Below are 27,414 nucleotides of genomic sequence, written 5' to 3' on the forward strand. Positions count from 1 at the left end.
GGTTTGGACAATTTCCTGGAGGAAAAGTCCATAGTCTGTTATTGAGAAATACATGGGGCAAGGCACTGCTTGCCCTGGATCAGTAGCATGGAATGTTGCTACTCTTTGGGTTTGGGCCAGGTACTAGTGACCTGGATTGGCCACCATGAGAACGGGCTACTGGGCTTGATGGACCATTAGTCTGAACCAGTAAGATTATTCTTATGTTCTTATTTGAAAGGAAGATCTGGAATGAGTGGGCATAGGATGAAGTTAAGAGAAAATAGGCTCAGGAGTAATTTAAGGAAATACTTTTTTACAGAAAGGATGATAGATGCAAGGAACAGTCTTCCAGAAAAGGTGGTGGAGACAAAGACTGTGTCCGCTACAAATGTGGCATCTCTTAGACAGAGGAAAAGATAATGGTTACTGCAGATAAGCAGACTGGATGGGCTTTATCTGTCATGATGTTTGAGTGATGTACCTGAAATCTTTAAAATACTTAAGAGTACTCACCAGTATGCAGCCAGGGATACACCCATCATCTGTATAGTGCTCTGCGTATTCTTTCAAGTCTGAGCTTTCCATTATAAATGCCCGACAAGTAGATGTCAGTTTTTCCTGCTGTAAATATCCTACGAACAGCAACAAACAAAACAAGAAAGATGAAATAAAGGGTTTTGCACTAAAGAAATGTACTCCAGCATACAGAACAGATGTACATCTTTAACACCACTCTTATTGCTATTTCCCAGTACACAGCAAAGATCTCCAAATTCTGGTTCATGAGGGCTGCAAACCAGTTGCATTTTCAGAACATCCTAAATGAATGTCTCAGAGCCAGATACAAAGAACTCTGGCAAACCTGTGGAAAACAGTTGTTTTACAGCGATTTTAAAGTCTTGCGCATCACCCAGTACTAACAGCATGCAAAGTATATGAACACTTTTACTGTCTAATATCAGCGATAAAAAGAGGCGGAACATTCCCAGCATCAACACACAAAAGCAGCTCTTGTGTGCAGGCCCAGTAGAGTGTACAGCTGTGATCTCCAGAGCTTCAAATAAGGCAGAAGCAGCAGCAAGGGTAAACCCCCCCCCCTTTGAAAACAAACAAAAATAAAAATACCATGGAGTTTGGAAGGTTTTTTTGGGTGGGGTTCCAGGGCGATTTTAGATTCAGTTGTTATGTGCGGGGCTGCAGGCATAGAAAACCCACATATATGGCCACATGCAGCTTTTAAAAATGCTAGCAGGTAGCTTGAGATGTCACCCTCATGTTACCATTAGCTCTAGACCTGCTGGAAAATTGTGCATTACAACCGTGCATTTTAATACTAAGGTGTTCGCTGTAATGCATTTACACAGGATTCTTGGTGGCTGCTACCACAAATTGTAAAAGCCACACAGAACCCTTTTGTGTGTTGGAAGCCAAAATAACTTGCAAGCTAGACTGGCTACAACCAATCTAAACTGAACTTTACTGGCATAGTAAGCTTTGAGCATCAGGGCACCAGAGTAAATTCTGCTGTGCTGGTCTACCATTAGTTTGTAATACACATAGCAACCACTAGTAAACTACATGGGAGTATAAAGAAAGGCAAACTAAGGGTGTTACTGTACATAGTAACTACTAAGAAAACTATTTAGTTCAATCACTATGATTCACTATACAACAAAAAAAAACCAAATATACATCAAAATCACTACTAGGCAGCTCAGTAAATTAGGGATGTGAAAAGCATATAAAAGGGACATTCTATAACCAGCACCTAAACTTAGGCATTGGTAGGCGCCATGCCGATGACTAAGTTAATTGAAAAATACCGTCAGACATAGCAGCGTTAAAACACCTACTGACGCCTAAATAAAAGGCGGCTGGCATCGTAGCTAGGTAGCTGCTTTAAGCCACGGAACAACTAAATAGGCGTGGCCAATGCTGGAAGTGACGTTATGCAGGCTGAAGCAGCTACCTAGCTGCGATTTATGGCAAGATAGGCAGCTGAAATGTAGGCCTGGAAAACCCTAACCTACATTTCAGCCACCTATCTATAGTGTTTTCCCTAGGGCCTTTTAGCCAGGCGGTCCGCCTGGGTAATTTAGATGACCGCCCGGCTATCATCCGCTGTGAATTCTGCTGCTGCTGCCGGTGCTGCTCAACACCAAAAAAAAACAAACCAAAAAAACGGCTTGGAGATTTCACACCTTAGCCCATAGCGAACTTATGCTCCGGGGCTCTAACATGTGCATGCCGGCTTCCCTTCTCTTCCCTCCTAAACCGGAAGTTATGTCCGGGGAGGGGGGGGGGGTGGGAAGAGAAGAGAAGGGCAGCCGGCATGCACATGTTAGAGCCCCGAAGCATGCGTTCGCTATGGGCTAAGGTGGGAGATAGGTCACTTCTTGCTGCCGGGGCCTGCCTACTTTGTTTCCGCGAAGGCAGGACCCGGCAGTATTTCCCCAATAGGTCGATCGCGATCTTGGGCCGATCAGCCTTCCTCTCTCCGACGGCAGAATTGACGTCGGGGAGAGGAATGCTGGTTGGCCTGAAGCAGGGAGAGCTTGGGGAAGCAGCAGCTTTGGGGTCTGTTAACCGATGGCGGCGGCTTGGTGACCTGTTCCCCGATGGCAGCGGCAGTTGCAGTGGCTTGGGGGAGGGCAGGGAGAAAGAAAGAAAGAGGGCAGGCAGGGAGACAGAAGGAAAGAAGAGAAACAGAAAAAAAGAAAGGGGGCATGAAGAGAGAGAGAAAGAAAGAAAGGGAGGCAGGGAGAAAGAAAGGGTAGGGAGAGAGGAAGAAAAAGTTGGGGGAGGGAATGAGGTCTAGAGGAGAGGAAGCATACAGGCTGAAAGAAGGGAAGAAAGATTGGATGCACAGTCAGAAGAAGAAAGTGCAACCAGAGACTCATGAAATCACCAGACAACAAGTTAGGAAAAATGATTTTATTTTAAATTTAGTGATCAAAATGAGTCTGAATTTATATCTGCAGTCTATATTTTACACTATGGTCCCCTTTTACTAAACCGCAATAGAGGTTTTTAGCACAGGGAGCCTATGAGTGTCGAGAGCAGCGCTGGGCATTCAGCGCAGCTCCCTGCGCTAAAAACTGCTATCGTGGTTTAGTAAAAAGGGAGGGGGTATATTTGTCTATTTTTGTATGGTTGTACTGAGGTGACAGTGCATAGAGTCATCTGCTTTGACCTCTTTGAAAAAACCCTGGAATAGGAATGATAATTAACATTTTCTATGCGTACAGTGTGCTTTGTGTTTTCTAATAATTTTATTGTTGGTAGATCATTTTGACTTGGTCATTTTAAAAGTAGCTCGCAAGCCCAAAAAGTGTGGGCACCCCTGCTCTAGAACATCGCTCCTTAGTTTTATCAAGTGGTGCAGTGAGGGGCCAGCACTTTACATCTTATCTCCTCATGTACAGCACGGTTCTTTATTCTAAGCAGCTCTGGCACTAACAAGTGTATTATGCTACTTTCACTACCACTTGCAGTCAGGTTTGGCATTTTATCATGGTTTTGGTTTTTTATTTAGTTTTTCACCAGTATTTTCATTTATTTATTAAAGCAGCCTTTTTTAACAGCCCAATGCCCCTCCCCTATTAGTGTGCATCCGATCCACTGCCGACACTTTTTTGGCGCCTCTTTCAACGGATCAAATATCATAGCCCCACTGTTGCGTGTTCACATTTATTCTGCGTACGAGTTTATCTCATCAGTGCAGAGACCTTTTCGGAAAGTCCATTTTACTCTCCCTTTTTTACTTTCCTGAGTGCTGTGGTTTTATTCTTTGGTTTTAATAGAAGCTCATTTGAACAATAATTTAGATCTTTCCCAGGTTTCACTTTTCATTTACCCGGTTGGCTTGTCTTTGAGCTACTATCAGCTTATGTTTTCAAGATACACTCTATTATCAGCTGTTCATTTCCCATACTTTTACTTTTGCCCTGTTTAGGTCTATATAGTCTAGGCATATTGTTTGTAACCAGCCATCATTTTAAGTATGTATATGCCCTATTTTAGGGGGGGAGGTTAAGTTCTTTTAGCATGTTATTTCATTAATTCTGAGTTCGGTGTTACAATATATTGTTCTTGGTTTTTAGTTTACACATTATTTATTCTTTTCTATGACATGTTCGCATCGCAATTTTACTCAAAAGTATAAATAGGTATTCATATTTCCATTCAAGTTTCATCACGGTGCTCTGGTTTTGGCTTCCGTCCACAAGGTCTGGCTCTCCGTTACCGTCTCATATTTTAAAGACTCACTCGTTATAATTAGCGGTGATCCACACGTCTCTTCATAATGGACATGTCTGATTTTAGCATTTGGATCTTAGTACTATGGGTTTGGTCTTTTCTGGTTTCCTTTCTATAGTCTGCTTTTCGTCTGGAGTCTTTTGAGTTTAGAATTACATTTTATGACATATTTTTGTGGTTATAATTGTATGACATGTCTAAATCGGTCAAGTTATACATTCTTTTTATTATTTTTTGTCCCCTCATACAGTGGCAGACCGCCCCGGGTGCCAGCCCTAGGGGGGTACACAGCCGGCTGGATCCAGAATCTTCCAAGCTGTTCTAAATGGCACTTGCATCTCAGCGTGGCTGCCGTACTTATTCCGAAGCAGAGTCGACAGCCGCACTGAAGTGTAGGAAGGTCCCGCGATGACTGCTTCTGTTGCCTCTGCCTCTGGAAGACGTAAGTGACGTCAGCAGGGGTGGACTGGCAGCTGAAATCATTGCGAAACCTTGCCGCAATTCCCTGCATCTGCCAGCCCACCCCCTCCAATGTCACTTACATCTTCCAGAGGCAACAGAAGCAGTCATCATGGGACCTTGCTGGTTTGGAGGGAGAGAGGAGCATAGAAGGGTGGTGGAGGGAGAAAAAGGGGGTCAGGGTGGTAAGGAAGGGTGGTGGAGGGAGAGAAAGGGGGCAGATGCTGATGGAATTGGTGTGCAGGGAAAGGAGAGAGAGACACAAGGGGGAAGGATACTGGATGGAATTGGGTTGGAGGAAAAGAAAGGGGGCAGATGTTGATGGAAGTGGGGGGAAGGGAGAGGAGAGAGTGAAATGCCAGACCATGAGGGTGTGGGAGAGGGAAGGGAAGAAGAGGAGAGAGATGCCAGACCATTGGAGGAGGGAAGGGAAGAAGATGGATGCCAGAATAATAGGGGTGAAGGGAGAGATGGAAGTGGAATACAAGGAGAGAAGATGCCATATAGAAGGGGCAGAGAGAGGGTAGACAGTGGATGAGAGGAAGAGAGTGACAAGACTATGAGGAAAGCAGAAACCAGAAAAGACAATGTAGAAAAAAATTCTATTTATTTATTTATTTTGCTTTAGGGGAGATGCATCGATGTTTCTGTGGTGTTGCATTGTATGCAGAGTCCAGCTTCTTGGAGGTTCAATTTAACCTTTGTCTACGTTTTTCTATTTTATCCCCCCTTTTACAAAACTGTAGAGCATTTTTTTAGTACCAGCCATGGTGGTAATTGCTCAGAATTCTATGAGAGTCTGAGCTGTTACCACCATGGCTAAAAACCACATTACAGTTTTGTAAAAGGGAGAGGGATTAGTTTGTGATTACATATTCCATACTAGGCGAAAGTGTTTTCTGTGTTCTGTGTGTTTGAAAGACATGGTTTTCAGTTACGATTGATCTGTACTAGTCTGGCTTGTTTAGTTTTACAATGGGTGTATTGATGTACTGCTCACTGCAGTATGTAAGATGCTGCCTTTTCCTAGGTACACTCTTGTGTGATGTGTGGTTTGTTACTAAAAATCATGTTTTTCATACAGATGGGGGGGGTGTCAAAAAATGATGGGCCTCGGGTGTCACATATGCTAGATACACCACTGCCTTCATAGTTTATATCTAATCCACAAGCCTGCTTTTAGGACCTACAGGGTATGTATCCCTCTGATTCATGACAATTTCACTTCTCATGTTATCTTATCCATTCTTTTTATTATACAACTGCCCAGATAAGCATCATTCTTTGACGTGATTGGACCTTGAAAACTAACGGCAACAGTGTTCTCCCCAGAAATTTTTTCCAGCCATGAAAAACATTTGCTGCATTTAGTGTGCCACAAAAAACATTTGCTCTGTTTGTGTGCCAGAGTAAAAAAAAGTGTGAGAGACGCTGCTCATACCATTTGAAAGAGGGCAAATATCTAATTATTCACTTCTAGAATTGGATACTTCTTAAATTTAATAAAAAATTATGGAACAAGTGTCAAACCTTATGAAAGGCAGTCATATTGAGCATTGGAAAATAACTACTAATAATTAGCTAATACAAATAGTACACATTTAGGGCTCCTTTTACTAAGCTGCGATAGCAGTTTTACCGCGCGCTTAGCTCACGCAGAATTGCCGCACGCGCTAGACGCTAATGCCAGCATTGAGCTGGCGTTAGTTCTAGCCATGTAGCGTGGCAATTCTGCACGCGCTAAAAACGCTATTGCAGCTTAGTAAAAGGAGCCCTTAATTTTTTCCACCATCAAATTTCCCTGTCCCGCCCCACCCGGCTACTTTTTCATGCCACCCAGCTGGAAAAAATTTCTGTGGAGAACACCGATTATCTATGCCACCGCGGGATCTTTGTCAGGTCACAGCAGCCATAAGCTGATCATGGCAGGGGAAGTTATCCACGATCAGCTGAATAGGAACTACTCTCTGAAGCCATGGCTTCAGGGAGTCCTGCCGGTTCAGCTGATCGAGGGGAAAAAAATCCCTGCTGTGATCAGCTGAGCGGATGCGGCAGGGAACCCCTGCCTGCCTGAGGCATCCACCCAATCGCAATAGGCAGAAGGGACGCCCACTCCCTAATGTCTGCAGGCCCGAACCCAAACCCATGACCCACCTCAATCACTAGGTCCTTTCTCGTTTTAGGTAGGCAGGGGTGCCTACTCTACTGCAGATTTTGGTATCATCTGCAAAGAGGCAAATCTTATCAAACAGCCCTTAAGCAATATCGCTTACAAAAATGTTAAAAAGAACAGGCCCAAGAACTGAACCACCAGCTCAAGACTCTGCAACCTGGTATGACAAGCACGTATCTCAAAGGTGGGGGTATGTGCCTGACAAGAAAGGAGAGGTGGAGGTATTATGTATGGGGAAAGCCTTGGGAACAGACAGAATTAGGGGTCTTGCTGGGAGATAGAGGGACAGAGTTGCAACTGAAAAGAGGTTAACTGGGGAGACTAGAGCCTGTTCAAGGAGGGGAGGGGGGTGTCGTGTGTGTATCTCGTATGTATATGTATTTCCCCCACAATACAAATAATTACAACAAAGAAGATGCTGATACCCAAGAACAAAGCCAAGCAATCAGAACAGAGTGGGATTTAATAAATATGCGAAGAGGACAAAATTTAATCAACTATTTATTGTAGAATGTTCACTCAGGACTCACTGTTTTTCAGCAGAAAGCCTTCATCAGGAGTCCTACCCAATATTCTATTACAGCAATATGACAGACATGCAAAGAAAATAAAAATGGCCATATTAAAAATCACATTGCAAAATATACTGAAACTATATTCAAAATGTTAAAAGATGCTTACTCAAATACCCACAAAAGTGTTTAGAGGTAACAAAGGTGTTCATCATAAGGTTACACTTAAAAATAACAATACATAAATAAAACCTTTAAAAAAAACACACCTTTTTTTTAAACCCTAAAACAATGCAAAAATGAAGCATGGGAAACATACTAACATTAAACATACTAACATGCCATAGGGTATGGAACAAGAATAAGTGCCTCCCTTGCATTGTTTCTGCATTGTTTTTTAAAGGTTTTATTTATGTATATATTGTTAATTTTAGGTGCAGCCTTAAGATGAACACATCTGTTACCTCTAAACACTTTTGTGGATATTTGGGTAAGCATCTTTTAACATTTTAATATGGGGTCTTTTTACTAAGGTGCGCTAAATACTAACATGTCCATTATATCCGATGGGCGCGTTAGCATTTAGCATGCTCTAAAATGGCTAGTGCACCTTAGTCAAAGCTAGCCATAATTTCAGTATATTTTGTAATTTGATTTTTAATATGGTTGTTTTAATTTTCTTTGCATCTCTGTTATATTGCTGTGATAGAATATTGGGTTGGCTCCTATTGAAGGCTTTCTGTTGAAAAACAGCCTATGTTGAGTCGTGTGAACATTTCCACAATAAAGTATTGACTGAATTTTGTCCCCTTCGCATGTCTGTTTTTATTCCAAGTTATTATTATTACTACAAATAATTATGCAGAATTCTAATTTTTTTTTCACACACTTCACATATTCCTCAGAGTGAAGCCATAGGAGCACATTGGGGAGCCAGGAAAGCATAAAGGACAGATGACAAAAATAAAGCTACCACCACAACTTCCCAAATCTGATCACATCCCTTCTATCCTTTAACAGCATAAGAAATGCCATACTAGTTCACATGAAAAAATCCATCAAGCCCACACTGGATCTCAGAAAGTACCCAATTCATGCCATTAAGAAGCACTCTATAGATCCATTTCGTGAAGTCTCTTCCCAGGGAAGCAGTAGACCTCAGAAAGTTACTTATTATCTAAATAATTATTTACCGTATTTTTGCTCCATAAGACGCAATTTTTTTCCCCAAAAAAAGTAGGTGAAAATAAGGGTGCACCTTATGGAGCGTGCTAATGCCTGGGCCCACGAGACTTCATCGGGCAAAGTGGGAGATCGGCATTCGGGACGTTCTCAGCTGACACAGTGGAGATTGCCATAGACATCTAAGAGGCACAGAATGGCAGGTGAGGGACGGCAGCAGAGAGGGGAGAAAGTTTAGCAATGCCGGCGATCCCAGCAACGCGGACTCCACCCGAAGGGAGGCAGCGCGCAACTGTTGTAATCGGCCTCCGAGCTTAGCAGCCACCAGCATGGAAGAAAGCAGGGGAGAGGCCAGGGCTTCGTTGACGCTGAAGGGGGACTGACTGCCGATACAGCTGGAGTCGGCATCCCCCAGCAGGAAAACCGAAGCATTTTCGGCCTGGGTCGCACCAAGGAGAAATCTGATTTGGTTTGCAGTCGACAGCGTTTCCTTGTCCATGCACTGAGCAGATCTACCAGTAATTTCAAGCTGGACTTAAATGGGCCTTATTTGACTGTTAATTTTTATTTATTTTGGTTTCGTTCTCACCCATTATGGTTTCATTTTGATCTAATGACATTTCTTAGAGTTTTTTGTAAATCTTTATTTTGATCTTATTTTTTTCCCTTTTCACAGCATACAACCGTTGGTTCTAACTGTCCACCAGTTTCTCCCGCACTAGGCATTCTACTTATCCTTCTGCAGCAGGGTTTATTGCTTTAATATTGGGAGGGGAGGTTTTCTCATCTTCATTATTTCCATTTTATTTTATTTATCTATTTATTTTATTTATGTTTTATTGTTCTACTACTGTTATCGTATATATTTTCTACCGCTGGCCCCAACATAATCAGCAGGCAGCCGTCCAGCAACCACCACAATTTAAAGGTACCGCTGGGTGTGTGGGGGGGGGGGGGCTGGGATGGAATTTAAAGGTGCCGGGGGGATGGGACAGAATTTAAAGGTGCCGGGTATATATTAGTATACAATTTGGTTAAGAATGTATTTTCCTCCTCTAAATCTAGGGTGCGTCTTATGGTCAGGTGCGTCTTATGGAGCAAAAAATACGGTATATTCTTCTTTAAGAATTTGTCCAAACACCTTTTAAACCTAGCTATGTTAGAAACCTTGATGACATCTAACAATACCAAATTTCAGTTTGATAGAAAAAAAAAATTATCCAATAAATCTGCTAGCAATCAGTTTCATGGAGCATCCCTTAGCTTGGTAGAATGTGAATGCATAAATAACTGTGTCCTGTTTATTTGAGCCACCTTGCTCATGATTTCCTACCTCTCTATCATATCCCCTCTCAAATATCTTTTCTTTAATGTAAAGACCCCTAATCTATTCTGTCTTTTCCATAAGTAACCTATTCCATTTCTTTTATCATTTTCACTATGTCTTTAGAGCCAGGACAAGCAGAACTGTACACATTATTTAAGATGCAGTCACACCATAGATGTATAAAGAAACATTACAATATATTCTCCATTTTATTCTTTCTGAATAATTCTTGAGCAAAATGGCGTGGTGGCCATTTTAGCCTACTTTTCAAGGTCAAATATAGAAATAAGCATAAATAAAATAACAACTTTTTTATTGGACTAACAATGCGTTTTATGATTAGCTTTCAAAATGTTACCCCCTTCTTCTTCTTCAGATCAGTGGGCATCTCTCCTGCATGTCTTCAATACAAGGTACTGGGGGGCCCTTTCTTGGTGGGAGGGACAACCCCAGTTTTTTAGGGGGGAACCCCAGTGGCAGGAGGGAGTGGGCAGCCCTCCTGCAATTTAAAGTACAAAAGGGTCAGAGAAAGGGGAGGGCAGGGTTGTTGTTTGTTTTTTTAATAGGTGCAGTTCATGTGCCTATTAAAAAAGCAGGAGCCAGCAGGGGAAAACCCAATTCAAGCCTGTAACTGGGACTGAGCTATCACTTTCCTGTCAATGCCTGAGCCTATCAAAATTCAGACACTGGCAGGAAAGTAAGGCTATAACAGCTCAGACCCTAAGTTTTGCACGGGAAACGAGTTTCCCTGCTGCACATTACACGGAGTGCTAATTAGAATACTAATGAGCTCCTGTAATACATTTACATAGGATTCTTAGTGGCTGCTACCAATAATCAGTAGCAGCCACAGAGAAGCCTTTTGTGCATTAGGAGGAGAGTTTCCTTAAAAGTAAGACTGGTTAAAACCAGTCTTACTTACAAAGAAACCTTTTGTGCATCAGGCCTCAGTCCTAGTCTGTGCTTCTTATGGTTTAATAAGTTGATAACAAGAAATGTCCTAACTCATAACTTTTTAAATTTCCTATTGAAACTCTCATAAAGGAATGTATCCAGTGCCTTCTAAAAATCCAAATGTACTACAATCAGCCAGCTTTTCTTTATCCACTTTTATTCACGTCTTCTTGAAACTCTAATCCACTTTCCTGCAAACTTTTGTAGAGTCATGGTAAACTAAATGTAGTGGTTACAGCACTAGGCATCCGAAGGGCATGGACGTTATCGTGATGACATCATGTGCATGCATGACATCAACGTCCATGCATGCACAAAGGCCTGAGCCACCAGTGGGTGGTGCCAGCAGGGAAGAGGGCCGGAGAGAAGAGAGGCGCTGGCTGGCTGCCTACAGGAGGTGCCTCTCGCCGCAAGAGGCATGTCCTGTAGGCAGTCAGCCGGTGCCTCTCCTCCTCCCCAGTGTGTCATGGCACACCTAAAATCTCAGGAGGCACACAGCTTGCAATACACTGCTCTAGTAATCCCTTTTCTAAACCCATGCTGGCTGATCCCCATTAAATTATGTTTTCTTTATGATCTGATCAATACTCTTATTTTTAACAATTGGCTTTCTCCAATTTTTCCAGACACTATGCATACAGGTAGAGGGACCTTCTAGTCCAGTTTGTCTTTTGAGCAGGGACTGTCTCTTCACTGTTTTGATGTATAACGCTGCGTATGTCTAGTACCATTATAGAACTGATAAGTAGTAGTAGTACAGTACCCTAAGATCAGACTAGGAAGTCTGAAGCCACTTTTACAAACAAGTTTTTTCTTCACGATATTAAAAATGGAGAACAGTGCCCCTTTCTCCTCCTCCAGGATAACCCCTCAAATACTTACCCAGCACCAGGCGGGCCACATCTGAAGGCAGCAACATACTTCTGTTGATACTCGTGGCCCAGACTACATGTACTGTTCACATTCACTCAAACACACCGCCTTCCGCCATAGAACCAAAATGGCGGGGAAATCTACAGGTTACTCCCCCGGAAGTAATGATAAAGAGTTCCGGACCCTTTGCGCGCGAACTGGTTCTTAGCGGCTCCATCTCGGTTTAAGAAAGCAGCGCAAGAAGGAGCATCGGAACACCAGCAAGCCCGGGTCTATTCCTCTTCATTCTGTTACGGCCGTATCTCCAGCACTAAGGCCGTTATCAAAAACACCAATAACAACAGCAAAGAGCAAACAGTCCTCCAGCTATCCGGAAAGCTCCACTGGTCCTGCCCTCTTTAGCGTGTATTTCCCTTTGCGCCGGAAATACGTACGAGAGAGGGGCTGGGCTCTCAGGGTATTTGGCAAACACGTGAACTTGAGGGCTGCCCGCGCGCTGAGCGCTGTAGTGGCTCAAGAGGTAAAGCAATCGTAGCGCTAGCAAAAGTAACAGCAAAAGGGAGGGGAAACCAACCTGGTCCTTTGCTGCTCCTGCAGATAAGGTGGTCTCTGAGTGAAGTACTAGTGCGTGTTGTGGTTAGTGAGAATTATCGGTCGCAGGTTTAAAGGAGTATACTGTAGTTAGTTTTAGTTTTTCTCTGTTGGTGTTTATGGGAAAACCGTTAAAGCGCGGACCAGTTTCTTTCCATTGTATATTGGCAGTAGTTACAACAGAAGGAACGGGCTTCTCTTATATCTCCCGTATGTTTTCCCATGTTTTGGGCTATGCAGCAGGGAAACGTTGCCCTTTCTTGATGACTTTAGAATTAGACCCTCGGTTATGTTCTTGTTTGAAGGTGCCGTTCTTTCTAAAATCTTTTTCCCCTTATGGTTCCGTAGGTTGACTCTTGATTCTGTAAAATATGTACGAGCTGAATTTGCATGCACTGCCTCCTTGAGATGCAAATCTATCTCATGCATATTTATTGTGGATATCCTGAAAACCTGATCTGGCTCTGGCTCTCGAGGACTGGAATTGCCTACCCCTGCCCTAGGTGGATGCCACTGATAGGTAGGATGTGTACCTTCTGTTCAGGATCTTTGGCTCCAAATACTCTGTTGTCATAGGTTTGTCAGTTTGCATACAGTGTTTTTACGTCGTGAAGCATAATTATGCAATATCAGTTTGTTAGAAGATAATAGCTAGATGAAGAAACAATGTCTTAGCTTTTGTAAAGATTTGTATTAGGTCTCTATGCAGTGATTCTCAAATCTGTCCAGGGGGGACCCCTAGTTAGGTTTTCAGTATATCCCTAATGAATAAGCATCCCTAATGAATATGCATGAACCAGATTACATGCCTCCTGCTAGAGAATGACATAGGGATAAATTTTTCCTTGTCCCATCAGGAACTCAATTTCCCCGTCCTATCCCCGTGAGTTTTGTCCCTGGCCCAATCCTTTAAGCTCTGCCTTAACTGCACAAGCCTCAAACACTTATGATTTTAAAGTGTTTGAGGCTTATGCAGATGAGGACAGGGACATGAAAAGAATTTACAGGAACAGGACAGGAAAATGAGTTCCTGCGGGAATGGGGACAAATTTGTCCCCATGTCATTCTCTACCTCCATTATATGCAAATTTATTTCATGCAAATTAATTAGGGATATCTTGAAACCCCGAATGGCTGGAGGTCCCCCAGGACAGGTTTGAGAACCAATGGACTACTGTGTCAGTCACATTTATCTCTGAAATAGATAAAATAGCTGATTTAAAAACATGTACCATGTTTCCCCTAAAATAAGACAGTGTCTTATATTCATTTGGGGCCCAAAAAAGGCACTAGGTCTTATTTTTGGGTAGGGCTTATTTTTTTCATGTATATGATCATATCTCCATTCCTTTCCTTCACCTCAATTCTTCTTCTTTCCTTTCCCCCACATATGCAACATCTTTCCTTGTGCCTTCCCTCTGCAGCATCTTTCTATCCCTTCCATCCCCCCGTGCAGCAGAACCCTTGCCCAGCTTCCTATCCCTTCCATTCCTGTACAGCACAACCCTTGAGCGCCCCCACTGCGCAGCCGAACCGCCAAACCCCCGCTGATCCTCCATCCTTCCCTCCCAACCGATCCCTGGCGACCGCAACCATAAACACCTTCCGGCAGAGAAGCGTCAGGCCAGCAGTACTCACAGGCTACTTTGCAGCCTTCTCGCTGGGGCTTTATGTATACTGATGACATCATCGGTAATGCGGCACACAGAAGGCTACTAGCCTGACGCTCCTTTGCCAGAAGGTGTTTATGGTCGCGGTCGGCGGGGATCAGTTGGGGGGGAAGGATGGAGGGTCAGCAGTTTGGCTGTGCAGCGGGGAGGGGGGGGGAAGCGTGGATGCCTACCACTAGGGCTTATTTTAGGGGGTAGGGTTTATATTAAGACCTACCCCGAAAATCATGCTAGGGCTTATTTTCGGGGTAGGTCTTATTTTCAGGGAAACCTGGTATGATCTTAAGATTGCCAAACAGGTTGAAAAGGTGACGGTGAAAGGTAGAAAAATGCAAGGGTGCATAGGAAGAGATATGGCCAGTAGGAAAAAGGAGGTATTGATGCCTATGTATAAGACTCTGGTGAGACCTCATTTAGAGTTTGTGTACAATTCTGGAGACCGCACCTTCAAAAAGATATAAAAAGGATAGAGTTGGTCCAGAGGAAGGCTACTAAAATGATGCGTGGTTTTCAGCATTAGGCAAATGGGGACAGACTTAAAGATCTCAATATGTATACTTTGGAGAAAATCATGAGGGCAGGATGTCAAGAGATCAGCCAAGGGTATTTAGTTAACAAAAAAAAAATCACTTTATTGATGAGTATGCCAAAATGGCTCAAAAGACTCGACACAGGCAGTGTTTCGGCGTCTGTGCTTTTATCAAGAGTCTAAGGCAGTGTTTTTCAACCTTTTTGCACCTATGGACCGACAGGAATAAAAGAATTATTCTGTGGACCGGCATCGATCCGTGGACCGGTGGTTGAAGAACACTGGGCTAAGTTGTGGGACAGACCCCGCCCATCTCTACCCAATCTCCACCCCAGACCCCGCCTCCATAATAGTACTAATTGCCCCTTGCACTTCCAGTGCCTCATCTGGAAGCCTTCCCTCTGACGTTGCAACGTCAGAGAGAAGGCTTCCGGTTCAGGCGCAGGATACCCGTAGGAGCCACTGCCCGTGGCTTTGTGCACTGAATCAGTTAGGAAGAGGGAGCTGGCTTGAAGATAATGCTGCATCGATTGCACCATGGACCGGCGGTTGAAGAACTGTGGACCTGCTGGACCTGTGGACCGGCAGGAAATTTCTGTGGACTGGCACTGGTCCATGGACCGATGGTTGAAGAACACTGGTCTAAGGGACCTTTGCTGATCTGTATTGCTCTGTATTTTTTCTTACTCATGTACAACTATTTGGGTAGACTTTACTCGAATGTCTAAATTTATGCCCCAAATCACATTTTGAATGTTGCCATGAACTTTTCTTACTGATATGCTTTCATTTTTGCTTTTATATAAATGGTTTTGAGTATGTTTTTAATCATGCTACGATACATATCTTTTATGTTTAATGCCTCTATTTTGATTAATCTTAATAGCTTCTTTATTCTTGTATTGAGAAAACACTTTCACAAGAAAAATACACAATGTCTGATGGATAGAAACAACACAGCTCAGGCTTAATTACAAAGTGCAATTGAAAAACAGGAGGATAAAGACGCAGACTAGGTCCCTCCCACCGCCACAAGAGGTGGTTAGGCGTTAACCTCATCAGTAAAAAACCTCCATTTCAGTGCAAAGGATAAAAGCCTTGTGCGGTGCTGTTTTGCTCTAAAAGATAGATGAAAAGACTTTCAACTTATCTTCTGGTTGACCGGTACACCAACGGTGGCCAGTGTTTCACAAGTCTGCTGCCTCAGGGTATAACGTATTCAATTGCACTTTGTAATTAAGCCTGAGCTGTGCTGTTTCTATCCATCAGACATTGTGCATTTTTCTTGTGAAAGTGTTTTCTCAATATTATTGATTTTTCACAATATCCGAGTTTTTTGGGTTCTTTATTCTTGTGTTAACCTCTTATAGCTTAGCTCTTCTTTATTATATATATATGTCCTTGTTTTTATACATACCGGTATGTCTCTGAACAGATTTTTAATCATGCTATGGGGCTTATAATTGAAACAGAAAAACGTCTAAAAACCAGCCTAAATCGGCACTTGGACGATCAGTAACATAAGTCGTCCAAGTGCCGATAATCAAACCGGGTTTTAGACATATGTAAAAACAACCTAGGCCTTCACAGTGCTGCTGAATGACCAGAGCTGAAAGGGGCATTTCAGGAGGAGTGTTGAGGGCGGGATTTGGGCGGGACATGGGCTTTCCTAGACTTAGTCGTACTGCATGTATAACCGAAAGTTTTATAATACTGCCAAGATGGAACTTGGACATTGTGACTTAGGTAATCTAAAACCAGGTCTAAGTCACAAGAAGGTATCCAAAGTGACCAGATAATAACTGCAGACACAAAGTACAGACCCCCACACACTGCCCCAGTGATCACTGACCCCACCCTCATAAAAAACATAATAACAACTTCGCATATCTGCCTCCAGAACATCAGCATCTGGCAGCCTGGCATAGGGAAGCCTAGTAGAGCTGCACAGAGGTGGCTTAAGTGGTCTTGGGGGTGGGTTAGTGAACCATGGAGAGGAGGACCCAGGCCCATAAGCCAATCTAATCACTGAATCCATGGAGAAACATGTGCACCCCCCAAAAAAAAAATCCCTAAACCCTTTTGTACTGCCATATAAGTGGCTCCTGCAGCCATAAAAGCTATTGGGATAGTAGATAGGTGGATTAGTAGATTCTGGGGGTGTTTTGGGGGCTCACCATGACTTATAAGGGAGCTATTGTGAGATGTTTATGTGGCACTCTTTTTGTGAAGTTCACCCCTGTAAGGTGCCCCACTACTCTGTTGCCATGTCTGGGTGCCAAGTTCCTTACTTTTCTGGCTCCTCCCATGCCCAAAAGGTCTTTTTCTAAGCGTTTTTGAGTTGGATGAATTTTTGGTCGAAAATGGGGTATAAAGATGGACGACATAGTGGTCTGGATGATCAAATGGCTGGAAGTACAGTTGGACAATTTTCGAGAAAAAAAATATGCTGGATGTATTTTTTGGAAAATGGCCCTTTTCCCATGTCCGACTTTGGACGCCTTTTGACTTAGGCCAAAATGGACTTAGACATTTCTTTTGATTATGTCCCTCCACGTTTTTATCCATGCTATGCTTTTATACATGCTTTCAATTATGCTATGTTTTTATTTATGATATGTTTTGACTATGTGATACTTTATATGTCTTTTGATTATGCATTTTATTATGTTTCAGTTTGTAATTATGTTTTATTCTGTTCCTACATGGTCCCTTAGACTCTTGATAAAGGCACAGATGCCGAAACACTGCTAGTGTCGATTCTTTTGAGCCATTGTGATACACTCATTAATAAAGTGATTTTTTTTTTTTAACTATACATCATTGGCTGATCTCTTGACATCCTGTCCTCACGACTCCCTCATTGTGTGCTTTCGTCCCGTCATTAAGGCCAGTCCTTGGCTTCCGATTCAGTACTTTGGAGAAAAGGCAGGAGAGGGGAGATATGATAGAGACATTTAAATACATAAGAGGTGTAAGTTCGAATGAGTCGAGTCTTTCATTTGAAAAGAAGTGCTGGAATGAGAGGACATATGATGAAGTCAAGAGGTGATAGACTCAGGACTCCGAAGCAATCTAAGGAAATACTTTTTTACAGAAAGGGTGGTAGATGCGTGGAATAGTCTTCCGGAAAAGATAGTGGAGACAGAGACTGTGTCTGAATTCAAGAAGGTGTGGGATCTCTTACAGAGAGGAAGAGATAATGGTTACTGTGGATGGGCAGACTAGATGGGCCATTTGGCTTTTATCTGCCATTATGTTTCTATATCTATCTATCTGTCTATATTAGGAAAAAAAAAATAGTGGCTTACACCTTGAATGGAGAAACTTTAACTAGGACTACAGCAGAAAGAGATTTAGGAGTAATCATCAGTGCAGACATGAAAACTGCCACTCAAGTGGAGAAGGCTTCATCTAAGGCACGGCAGATGATGGGTTGTATCAGGAGAAGTTTCGTCAGCCAGAAGCCTGAAGTCATAATGCCGCTGTACAGAACCATGGTGAGACCTCATCTGGAATACTGTGTGCAATTCTGGAGGCCACATTACCGTAAAGATGTGCTCAGAATTGAATCGGTTCAGCGGATGGCCACCAGGATGGTCTCGGGGCTCAAGGGTCTCTCGTACGAAGAAAGACTGAACAAATTGCAGCTCTACACTCTCGAAGAACGTAGGGAGAGGGGAGACTTGATTGAGACTTTTAAGTACATCACGGGACGTGTCAAGGTAGAAGATGATATTTTCTTTCTCAAAGGACCCTCGACCACAAGAGGGCATCTGCTCAAACTCAGGGGAGGTAAATTTTATGGAGACGCCAGGAAGTATTGCTTCACGGAAAGAGTGATTGATCATTGGAACAAGCTTCCAGTGCAGGTGATCAAGGCCAGCAGCATCCCAGACTTTAAAAATAAATGGGATACCTATGTGGGATCCCTACGAGGACCAAGTCAAAGAATAGGGTCACTAGGGTATAGACTTAAAGGGGTGGGTCAGTAGAGTGGTAGTAGTCTTAAAGGAGGTCAGTAGACTTAAAGGGGTGGGTCAGTAGAGTGGGCAGACTTGATGGGCTATAGCCCTTTTCTATGTTTCTATGACTATAAATGTGCTTTTGCTTAGTATTTTAAAACTTAAACCATAAAAGTTTATTCAGCTGTTTGTCTCTTTTGAATCCAATAGATATAAGAACATCCATACCGGATCAGACCAATGGTCCATCTAGCTCAGTCTCCTGTTTCCAACAGTGGCCAATCCAGGTCACAGTACCTGGTAAAATCTCAAAAGTAGCAACATTATATACTACCAATCCAGGGTAAGCAGTTGCTTCTCAGTGTCTGCCTTAATAGCAGACTTCAGGAACTTATCCAGACCTTTCTCAAACCCAGCTACATTAACCACTGTAACCACATCCTCTGGCAATGAGTTCCAGAGCTTAACTATTCTTTGAGTAAAAAAAATACAAGAGTAAATCAAAAAGTAAAGGCAAAATACATTTAGGGCTCCTTTTATCAAGGCGTGATACGGGGGTTAGTGCGTTGGGTTAGCACGTGCTAACCCCTGCGGCAGCCTAAAATCCTAACGCCTCGTCAATGGAGGCGTTAGATACTAGTGCGGCAGGCGGTTTAACACACGGTATTCTGCGCATTAAACCGCTACCGCGCCTTTGTAAAAGGACCCCTTAATGGCTTTAATAGAAGTAACTGAGCAATTGAACATATTATCACTTTTCCATATAGGCCCCATTTGTTGTATCATTCAACTAATTCTGCATTCCTGCAGAGAAGTTTTTCTGCTACTGCTTCCTGTCCCCGCATAGCTGGGCAGCAGTAGCAGAGAGAAAGGTTCGGGGGTTGCCGAAAACAGCACAAGAAGTTTCAAATTACCGACCTGTTTCAAATACTCCTTTTTTGGCTAAGCTTACAGAAAAAATAGTTTTCCGCCAAATTTCAGACTTCATTGAGCAAACAAATGTACTACATCCTCACCAAACAGGGTTCTGTCAACATCATTCCACAGAACTTTCACTTATTGGGTTGACTACAAAAATTCTTTATCATCTCGATCACCATCAGTCTGTTTTACTCATTTCCTTAGATTTATCATCTGCGTTTGATACGATTGATCATAAGCTCCTACTGGCTCATTTGAGAATGTTTTTATCACGCCATAGTAAATGGCCAGCATTTCTGGTGCATCTCAAAAAAGATATAGTGGAATTAGAAAAGGTACAGAGAAGGGCAATAAAGGGGATAGGACGGCTCCCCTATGAGGAAAGTCTAAAGCAGTTAGTACTCTTCAGCCTGGAGAAGAGATGGCTAGGGGAGATATTATAGCTCTATAAAATACTGAATGAAGTGAAATGGATAGATTTGATAAAAACATTCTCATCTTTGGTTTTCCATTCCTTTCCGGAAAATTCTTAACATTCTATTTGCTTTCTTACCTGCTGCCACACACTGAGCTGAGAGTTTCAGCATATCATCAACGATGACACCTTGCCTTTTCCCGAGTGATGACTCCTAATGTGGAACCCTGCAGCTCAGAGCTATAGCTTGGGTTTCTCTTTCCCACATGCATCATTTTGCACTTGCATTTTCAAATATATAAAGTAACCATATACATGTACTTTGGAAAGGAGTGGAAATTATTATGATAAAGTATTTGAGTTTCTCTAAAGCTTTAGTAAATAACACACAAGCAACAAATATTTCAGAAGAAAAAAAGTCTAGAACAAGAAGTCATGAGCTGAAAGAGAGTAGCTACAAGAATGTGAAAAACCTTTTACCTGAAACAAGTGGTCTGAAACTATTCCTAAAGCTTCAGAAGCCATAAACGTGATGGAGCACTGGATGACAACCTTTAGGCTCAAACTTAATTCAGAAAAGACAACTTTCTTCGTTGCTTTGCCACATCCGCTTGACACCAAATCACCACTATTTATCAGTAATCTTAATTACCCTATCCAACCTACCATAAAGATACTAGGTGTAACTTTGAATCAGTGCCTAACCATGAGAGACCAGATGGACTCCTTGATCAGAAAGGGATTTATCACTCTCTGGAAACTCAGATCCATTAAAGCTTATTTCGATACAGCGGCATTCAGAACCCTAGTCCAATCCCTCGTACTGAGTTTACTTGACTACTGTAACATCGCCTATTTAGCAATTTCCCAAAAGAACATGCAGCGTTTACAATTGATGCAAAATGCAGCAGTCAAACTGATCTTTGGGCTGAGGAAGTTTGACCACGTGACACCCTACTACCGGCAGCTGCATTGGCTGCCAGTGGAGGTGCGCATAAAGTTTAAATTTGCCTGCTTCTGCTTCAAAGCACTACACGGACTTGCCCCTAAATATATAACTGACCTTTTCGTCTTCTCAGCCAACAGACACAAGAGAAGCTCACATTCCAACTTCGTTTCCCCCCCCAGTGAGAGGTTGTAAACTGAAAAAACACCATGAACATCTTCTCTCGCACCAAGCAGCATCATGGGGTAAAGACCTAGAGCAATTGCTTTCGCCCTCTACTTATGAGGAATTTAGGAAACGTCTGAAAACACACCTGTTCCTAAAGTATCTAGACAACTGATCCTCTCTTCTCTCTCCCCTCTGTAGCGATTAACTTGTTCTATTGATCACTCTCTCCTCAAAAATGGATTTCCTGTCCTATTAACCCTCTTTCTTCCTCCCCTCTTAAAGTCAGTCGATTTGTACCTTTGCTTAATCTTTGTAAACCGAATAGAACTTCACGGTATATAAGCTGTTATTATTATTATTATTAATAAACAACAAGATCAATCAGACACACAAGTGAATTAAGTCTTCGCACGATTCCAGAACAGCTCTCTCTCAGATCTCAAAACTAAGGTAAAGGTTTGGGCATGTATGACCCTTCCCACCCCCAACAGTTTCTTCTGTTAATTCCATAAGTCAAGGAGCACTTACTCTTTCCAGTAATACTAGGGCTAAGGGGCATGTGATGAAGCTACTAAGTAGTAGATTTAAAACAAACAGGAGAAATTATTTCTTCATACAACATGTAATTAAACTGTGGAATTTGTTGCTAGAGAATGTGGGCGTAGCAGGGTTTTAAAGAGGTTTGGATAATTTCCTTAAAGAAAAGTCCATAAGCCACTAAGATGGACTTGGGAAAATTCAACGTTTATTTCTAGGATAAGCAGCATAAACTCTGTTTTACTCTTTGGGATCTTGCCAGGTACTTGTGACCTGAATTGGCCACTGTTGGAAACAGGATACTGCGCTTAATGGACCGGGACCTATTTTTTTTATCTCTACTACAATGTATTGCAAACTATGCTGCAAGACGCCGGCTAGGAAGAGAGGTTCCAGCTGATTGCTTACAGGACATGCCTCTCACGGTGAGAGGCACATCCTGTAGTGTACGCAGTCAGCTGACACCAGCATCTCTCCTCTCCCTGCACCTTTCCTCCTCCAGGATCCCTCACCGGCGAAGTGACAGGTTTAGGGTCATGGCGGCCACAGCACCGAAGTTTGTGGGATACTGCTGTACTGTATATCAAAAGTGAAAGAACTCTTAAATTAAATGTTTCTTTAATTGGTCATTAAAACCCCCCCAAAACGGAGCCATTTTTGTTTAATCCCTTCAAGGATTACACAAAATTCCTGCCCACACTGTGTTCACTCGCATATTATTTCTAGTTCAAAACTTTTCTAATCATATAAACTTATAAGTTAAATGCCATTCTGATTGCACAAAACAAGTAAGAGAAGCTGGTTTCTAGGAACAAAATTATGCTGGTTTTAAAGTTTCAAGAAAATGAAGGAGTTGAGCTTATACCTCCTGAAGAAGCCTAAATGCCATCAGGGGAAATGGTGGCCTTGAGGTTTAAAGCTAAGTTTTCCTAACTCCATGTTAAGGTCTTGCATCCAGTATTGATAATTAGAAAATCTTTAAACTGGAAGCAGTTATTTTATAGCCAACATTGCTCATATGTTTATATGATTAGAAAAGTATAGACCTGGAATAAAGATTTAAATTACGCTTATTAGGAACACAAAGCAAACAAGAGTGGGTGCAGGAATTAGAGTACTTGGAAAATTCCACAAAATGGCTCTGGGAATTTGACCAATGAAAGCAATGTTTAATCTGATCTGCAGAGATATTTCAATGTTAATCTCTGCAAAGACTTCTGATGTCTCTTTCTCCCATCCATGTGTATATTGACTAAAATGCAACCGTAATTTCAGATTGTTTTGGGTTTTTTTTCGCTTTGATTATTTTTCAGTCTGACTGCCTTCTTGTTTTCAGTAGAAACATTTAGACCACACAGAGGTATGACCAGAAGTTACGGTTTTCCTGTTTGTGACTGTATACTGAAGCTGTTTGCTTAGCTGTCATAAACTGTCTGTCTCTTTGTTCTACAAGGACTGCTAAATCTAACATGAGCCTTGCCCTACATGAGCTGCTTCTCTGCTGTCGTCATCTTGAAAATGACAAAGCTACAGAAAGAAGGGTAATGAGAGAATTTAATTTCTTGATGATTATAAAATCAAGAGTATAGTGGCTGCAGATTAAGTGTCTTGTTCAAATTATCCTTTATAGAAAGAAATTGAGAAGTTCAAACGTCTTCTGCGGGATTCTGAAACTGTTCAGCATTTGGATCGAAACTCTGATGGCAAACATGGCAATCTCAACTGGGATATTGTCTTCAGGTGCTTTACTGATTTTCTTTATTCTTCTTTAACTATTTGCATTTGTATTTAAAATATAAAACTGCAGGCAGTGCTGTTCATCACAATCCTGTACCTAGCTCCAAAAACATATAAAAATTTACAAAAAATACTCGTCAGTTTTTTTTTTTAAACGGTTTCATTCAGGATTGTAGGAACTTGATGATAAACTGAAATGTAAAATTTTAATTTTCTTGTGAAATGCCCTGTGGACTATTGAGGTTTCACTATAGTCATTTTACTAAGAGAAATCCTGTAAGTGGCTTTGGACCCCTTTTACAAAGCCGTGGTTCAAATATCGTCACAGCGAATGCAACTCAGCACATAGGAACTGAACGGGCTGCATCACATTTGCTGTTCGGGGCTTGCTATCGCACAGCCAGTTCAATATTGCTTCATCCCTTATTGTGCAGCATGGTAGAGATATTTGCAACTATAGTGCAGATTATTTCATGTTGTAGTTATGCTGTAATAAACCAATGTAGTACTGCTTCATAGACTTGGGGCCCCTTTTTCAAAGTCGGAGTAGGAAATGAATGGGCTGGACTCCCTGCTGTAGCTTTGTAAAAAAGGCCCTTAGAGCAGAAACTGGTATCACAAGATTTGAGATGATCATCATTTGGACATAAAGCATAAAAGCTGTACTGCTGGGCATGATGAACCACTGGTCTGACCCAGCAGCAGCAATTCTTATGTTCTTATGATGTCCAAGATTTAATATAAAGGACACAGGAGTAGAAAGGTAAATCAGATTAAAAGTGAATACATAGTACATTTTGGAAGGTTTTCTTTAAAGGTCAGTAACCCAGGATACTTGAAAAAATTAGTTGTTTCAGGTTTGAGCTTTCTCTCCTAAATAAGAGAATTGAAATATTCTACATTTTCACCAGGCCAGCCATTTGATATTTCTGAAACGGTGCTGACCCACTTCAGTGAAGACATAAGATATATTTATTAAATTCTTAGCAGAAGGTAAAAGTAACATGGGGAGGAAATCCCAAGTTTCTATTACATAAGCATAGGCGTCTGTACAATAGGTGAATATCCCCTGGTTGTGAGTTGTTGCAGAAGACTATCAGTCACTTCTTTTCAACTCTGCCTTCTTCCCCAATGGATTGTAGTTTGCAAGCAAGTTGAGAAGTTGTGTTCTGATCTGCTCTGCTCAGTTTTTATTATTTTTGGATTTTTTTTTATCTCGATTGAGAGGCTTTGGTGCTTTGAGGTCCTCAAATTTGGGGCAGATTTGCCTGGGAGAAGACGCAAACTCTGAGTAGGCGGTTCGCAAAGAAGCCCGCAGGTGTGTGGCATAGTGGTTAGAACTACAGCCTCAGCACCCTGAGGTTGTGGGTTCAAATCCCTCACTGCTCCTTGTGACCTTGGGCAAGTTACTTAATCCCCCTCACTTCCCCAAGTACACTAGATACAGTTTCAGCCCACCGGGACAGATAGGGAAATATGATAAAAAGTACCTGAATGTAAAACCACTTAGGATATAAGTGGTATATAAATAAATAAATAGATTTAGAAAAATATCTGCTGAGCCAGCCTGCATTCTGCAACTTGAAAGCTTGGGGTCCTTTCCTCTGGAAGCTAGCTTCCCTTGGCTGTGGGGCCCAGTTTTAGCCCTGTGGGACTTATTATGAGTCAGCAGCATCTTTTTACCTCCCCCCATCATGGCACAGATTCATAGGGGTGGAGGCTCGTCGATGCCGGACTGACTGGCAGCCATTAAAGAAGAAATGTCAATGCAGAACCCTCTTAAAATCGGATCTTTCTTCACTAATCAAAATCGTTACTTCCCTAAAACTACTTGGCGTCACCTTTGATAATAAATTCAACTATCATCTTCACATAAGTACCATAGTTCAATGCTGTTTTTACCGACTACGAATGGTCAGATCTCTTGCAAAGTTACTAGAACCATCTTCATTAAATACTCTTATCCACTCTCTAGTAATTTCATGCATAGACTATTGCAACGCCCTTTATAAGCACATAACAAAAAAGAAATAAGACGCCTCCAGATCGTGTAAAAACACTGTAATAAAAATCATATACAATGCAAAAAAATATGATCATGTTTCCCTCTTTCTATGCAAAGCACACTGGCTGCCAGTAGAACATAGAATAAACTACAAAATCCTTCAACTCACGTTCAAAACCCATCTAAGCAATTAATCAGAATTCATCAATAATCTTCTCATTCCCTACAATCCTTCTAAAGCCCTCCGTTTGAAGAACCAGAATCTCCTCATAATTCCATCTTTAAAACAAATAAATACTATATGATTAAATAACTTTGCCTTATTAGTACCATCCCTTTGGAACTCCATACCCAATTATCTGCGTGAAGAAAAAAGTTTACCTCATTTCAAGGCAAACCTAAAAACAGTTCCAGGATGCCTTCAAAACATAACTGCCCTCTTTGAGTCTAGCCTTACCTGCTCATGTTCTGTTCCAGAAGGAACTTATCCAACCTTTTCTTGAATCCCCTATAACAGCCTCTGGAAGAGCATTCCAGATTTCTACCACCCTAGAAACATAGAAAGATGACGGCAGAAAAGGGCTATAGCCCATCAAGTCTGCCCACTCTACTGACCCACCCCATTAAGTCTGAGTACTAATGACCTAGTTCCTTAACTCGACCCTCGTAAGGATCCTACTAGGGCATCCCATTTATTCTTAAAGTCAATAACGCTGGTGGCCTTGATCACCTGCTCTGGAAGCTTGTTCCAGTGATCTACAACCCTTTCTGTGAAGAAATACTTCCTTATGTCACTATCGAATTTCCCTCCTCTGAGTTTGAATGGATGTCCCCTTGTGACCGAGGGTCCCCTGAGAAAGAAGATGTCTTCTTCCACCTCGACACGTCCCGTGATGTATTTAAATGTCTCAATCATGTCCCCCCTCTCCCTGCGCTCCTCTAGAGTGTAGAGCTGCAATTTGTTTAGTCTTTCTTCGTACGAGAGACCCTTGAGCCCCGAGATCATCCTAGTGGCCATCCGCTGAACCGACTCAACTCTAAGCACGTCTTTACGGTAATGTGGCCTCCAGAATTGCACACAGTATTCCAGATGAGGTCTCACCATGGTTCTGTACAGTGGCATTATGACTTCAGATTTGCGGCTAACGAAGCTTCTATTGATACATCCCATAAGTTGCCTTGCTTTGGATGAGGCCTTCTCTACTTGTTTGGCGGCCTTCATGTCTGCACTGATGATTATTCCCAAGTCTCTTTCTTCTGAAGTCCTAGCTAGTGTTTCTCCATTTAAGGTGTAAGGTTTGCATGGATTTCTGCTACCGAGATGCATAACCTTACATTTCTTAGCGTTGAAGTCCAGCTGCCATGTCGAGGACCAGTTTTCCAACGTAAGCAGATCCTGCGTCATACTATCCTGCAGATTGCTTTCACTTACTATATTGCATAGTTTGGCGTCATCAGCGAATAGAGTTACTTTACCCTGAAGCCCTTGGGTCAAGTCTCTTATGAATATGTTAAAAAGGAGTGGACCCAGGACCGAGCCCTGTGGCACTCCGCTGGTCACCTCTGATGTTTCAGAGAGGGTGCCGTTGACCATCACCCTCTGACGTCTTCCACTCAGCCAATCTTTGACCCATGCAATTAGTGTCTCGCCTAACCCCATCGATTTCATCTTGTTTAATAGTCTACGGTGTGGGACGCTGTCGAAAGCTTTACTGAAGTCTAAGTACACTATGTCCAGAGACTCTCCCGAGTCCAGCTTTCCTGTTACCCAATCAAAGAAGCTGATAAGATTGGATTGGCATGATCTACCCTTAGTGAATCCATGTTGACTAGGATCCCTTAGATTCCCCTCATCCAAAATCGTGTCTAATTTACATTTAAGTAGAGTTTCCATGAGTTTACACACTATTGATGTGAGACTCACTGGTCTGTAATTTGCAGCCTCCGCTCTGCAACCCTTTTTGTGCAGAGGAACGACGTTAGCTGTTTTCCAGTCCAGGGGGACTCTCCCTGTACTTAGGGAGAGATTGAAGAGCATGGTTAATGGTTCCGCCAGGACATCGCACAGCTCCCTGAGAACTCGTGGGTGCAATTTGTCTGGTCCCATGGCTTTGCTTACCTTGAGTCTTGACAGTTCGCTGTAAACATCAGCTGGTGAGAACCCAAGATTCTGAAATGGGTCTTCCTTGCTTGGCTTTGCTTCCAGCT

The 27,414-nt window shown here is 42.3% G+C and overlaps 2 protein-coding genes across 9 annotated transcripts in view; one reads left to right on the top strand and one right to left on the bottom strand.

The window, feature by feature from the left end:
- The window catches only part of LOC117362065 (protein NPAT), an 82,198-nt gene extending 70,310 nt beyond the window's left edge, over positions 1–11,888 (bottom strand). For all 3 annotated transcript variants that reach the window (XM_033947810.1, XM_033947811.1, XM_033947808.1), the window contains exons 1-2: positions 11,732–11,888; positions 496–614 (exon numbers count right to left, since the gene is read on the bottom strand). In XM_033947810.1, coding sequence (XP_033803701.1) covers positions 496–614; positions 11,732–11,768 — 156 coding nt within the window. In that variant the 5' untranslated portion in view covers positions 11,769–11,888. The remainder of the gene's footprint in view (positions 1–495; positions 615–11,731) is intronic.
- Positions 11,889–12,105: 217 nt separating this feature from the next.
- Positions 12,106–27,414, top strand: part of ATM (ATM serine/threonine kinase) — a 191,004-nt gene continuing 175,695 nt past the window's right edge. For 4 of the 6 annotated variants that reach the window (XM_033947802.1, XM_033947805.1, XM_033947806.1 and 1 more), the window contains exons 1-4: positions 12,106–12,242; positions 12,662–12,833; positions 22,918–23,005; positions 23,095–23,204. In XM_033947802.1, coding sequence (XP_033803693.1) covers positions 22,934–23,005; positions 23,095–23,204 — 182 coding nt within the window. In that variant the 5' untranslated portion in view covers positions 12,106–12,242; positions 12,662–12,833; positions 22,918–22,933. The other 2 variants (XM_033947803.1, XM_033947804.1) reach the window with 2 other exon arrangements.

The sequence above is a fragment of the Geotrypetes seraphini genome, chromosome 6 (genome assembly GCF_902459505.1).
Source record: "Geotrypetes seraphini chromosome 6, aGeoSer1.1, whole genome shotgun sequence".
NCBI classification, from domain to species: Eukaryota; Metazoa; Chordata; class Amphibia; order Gymnophiona; family Dermophiidae; genus Geotrypetes; species Geotrypetes seraphini.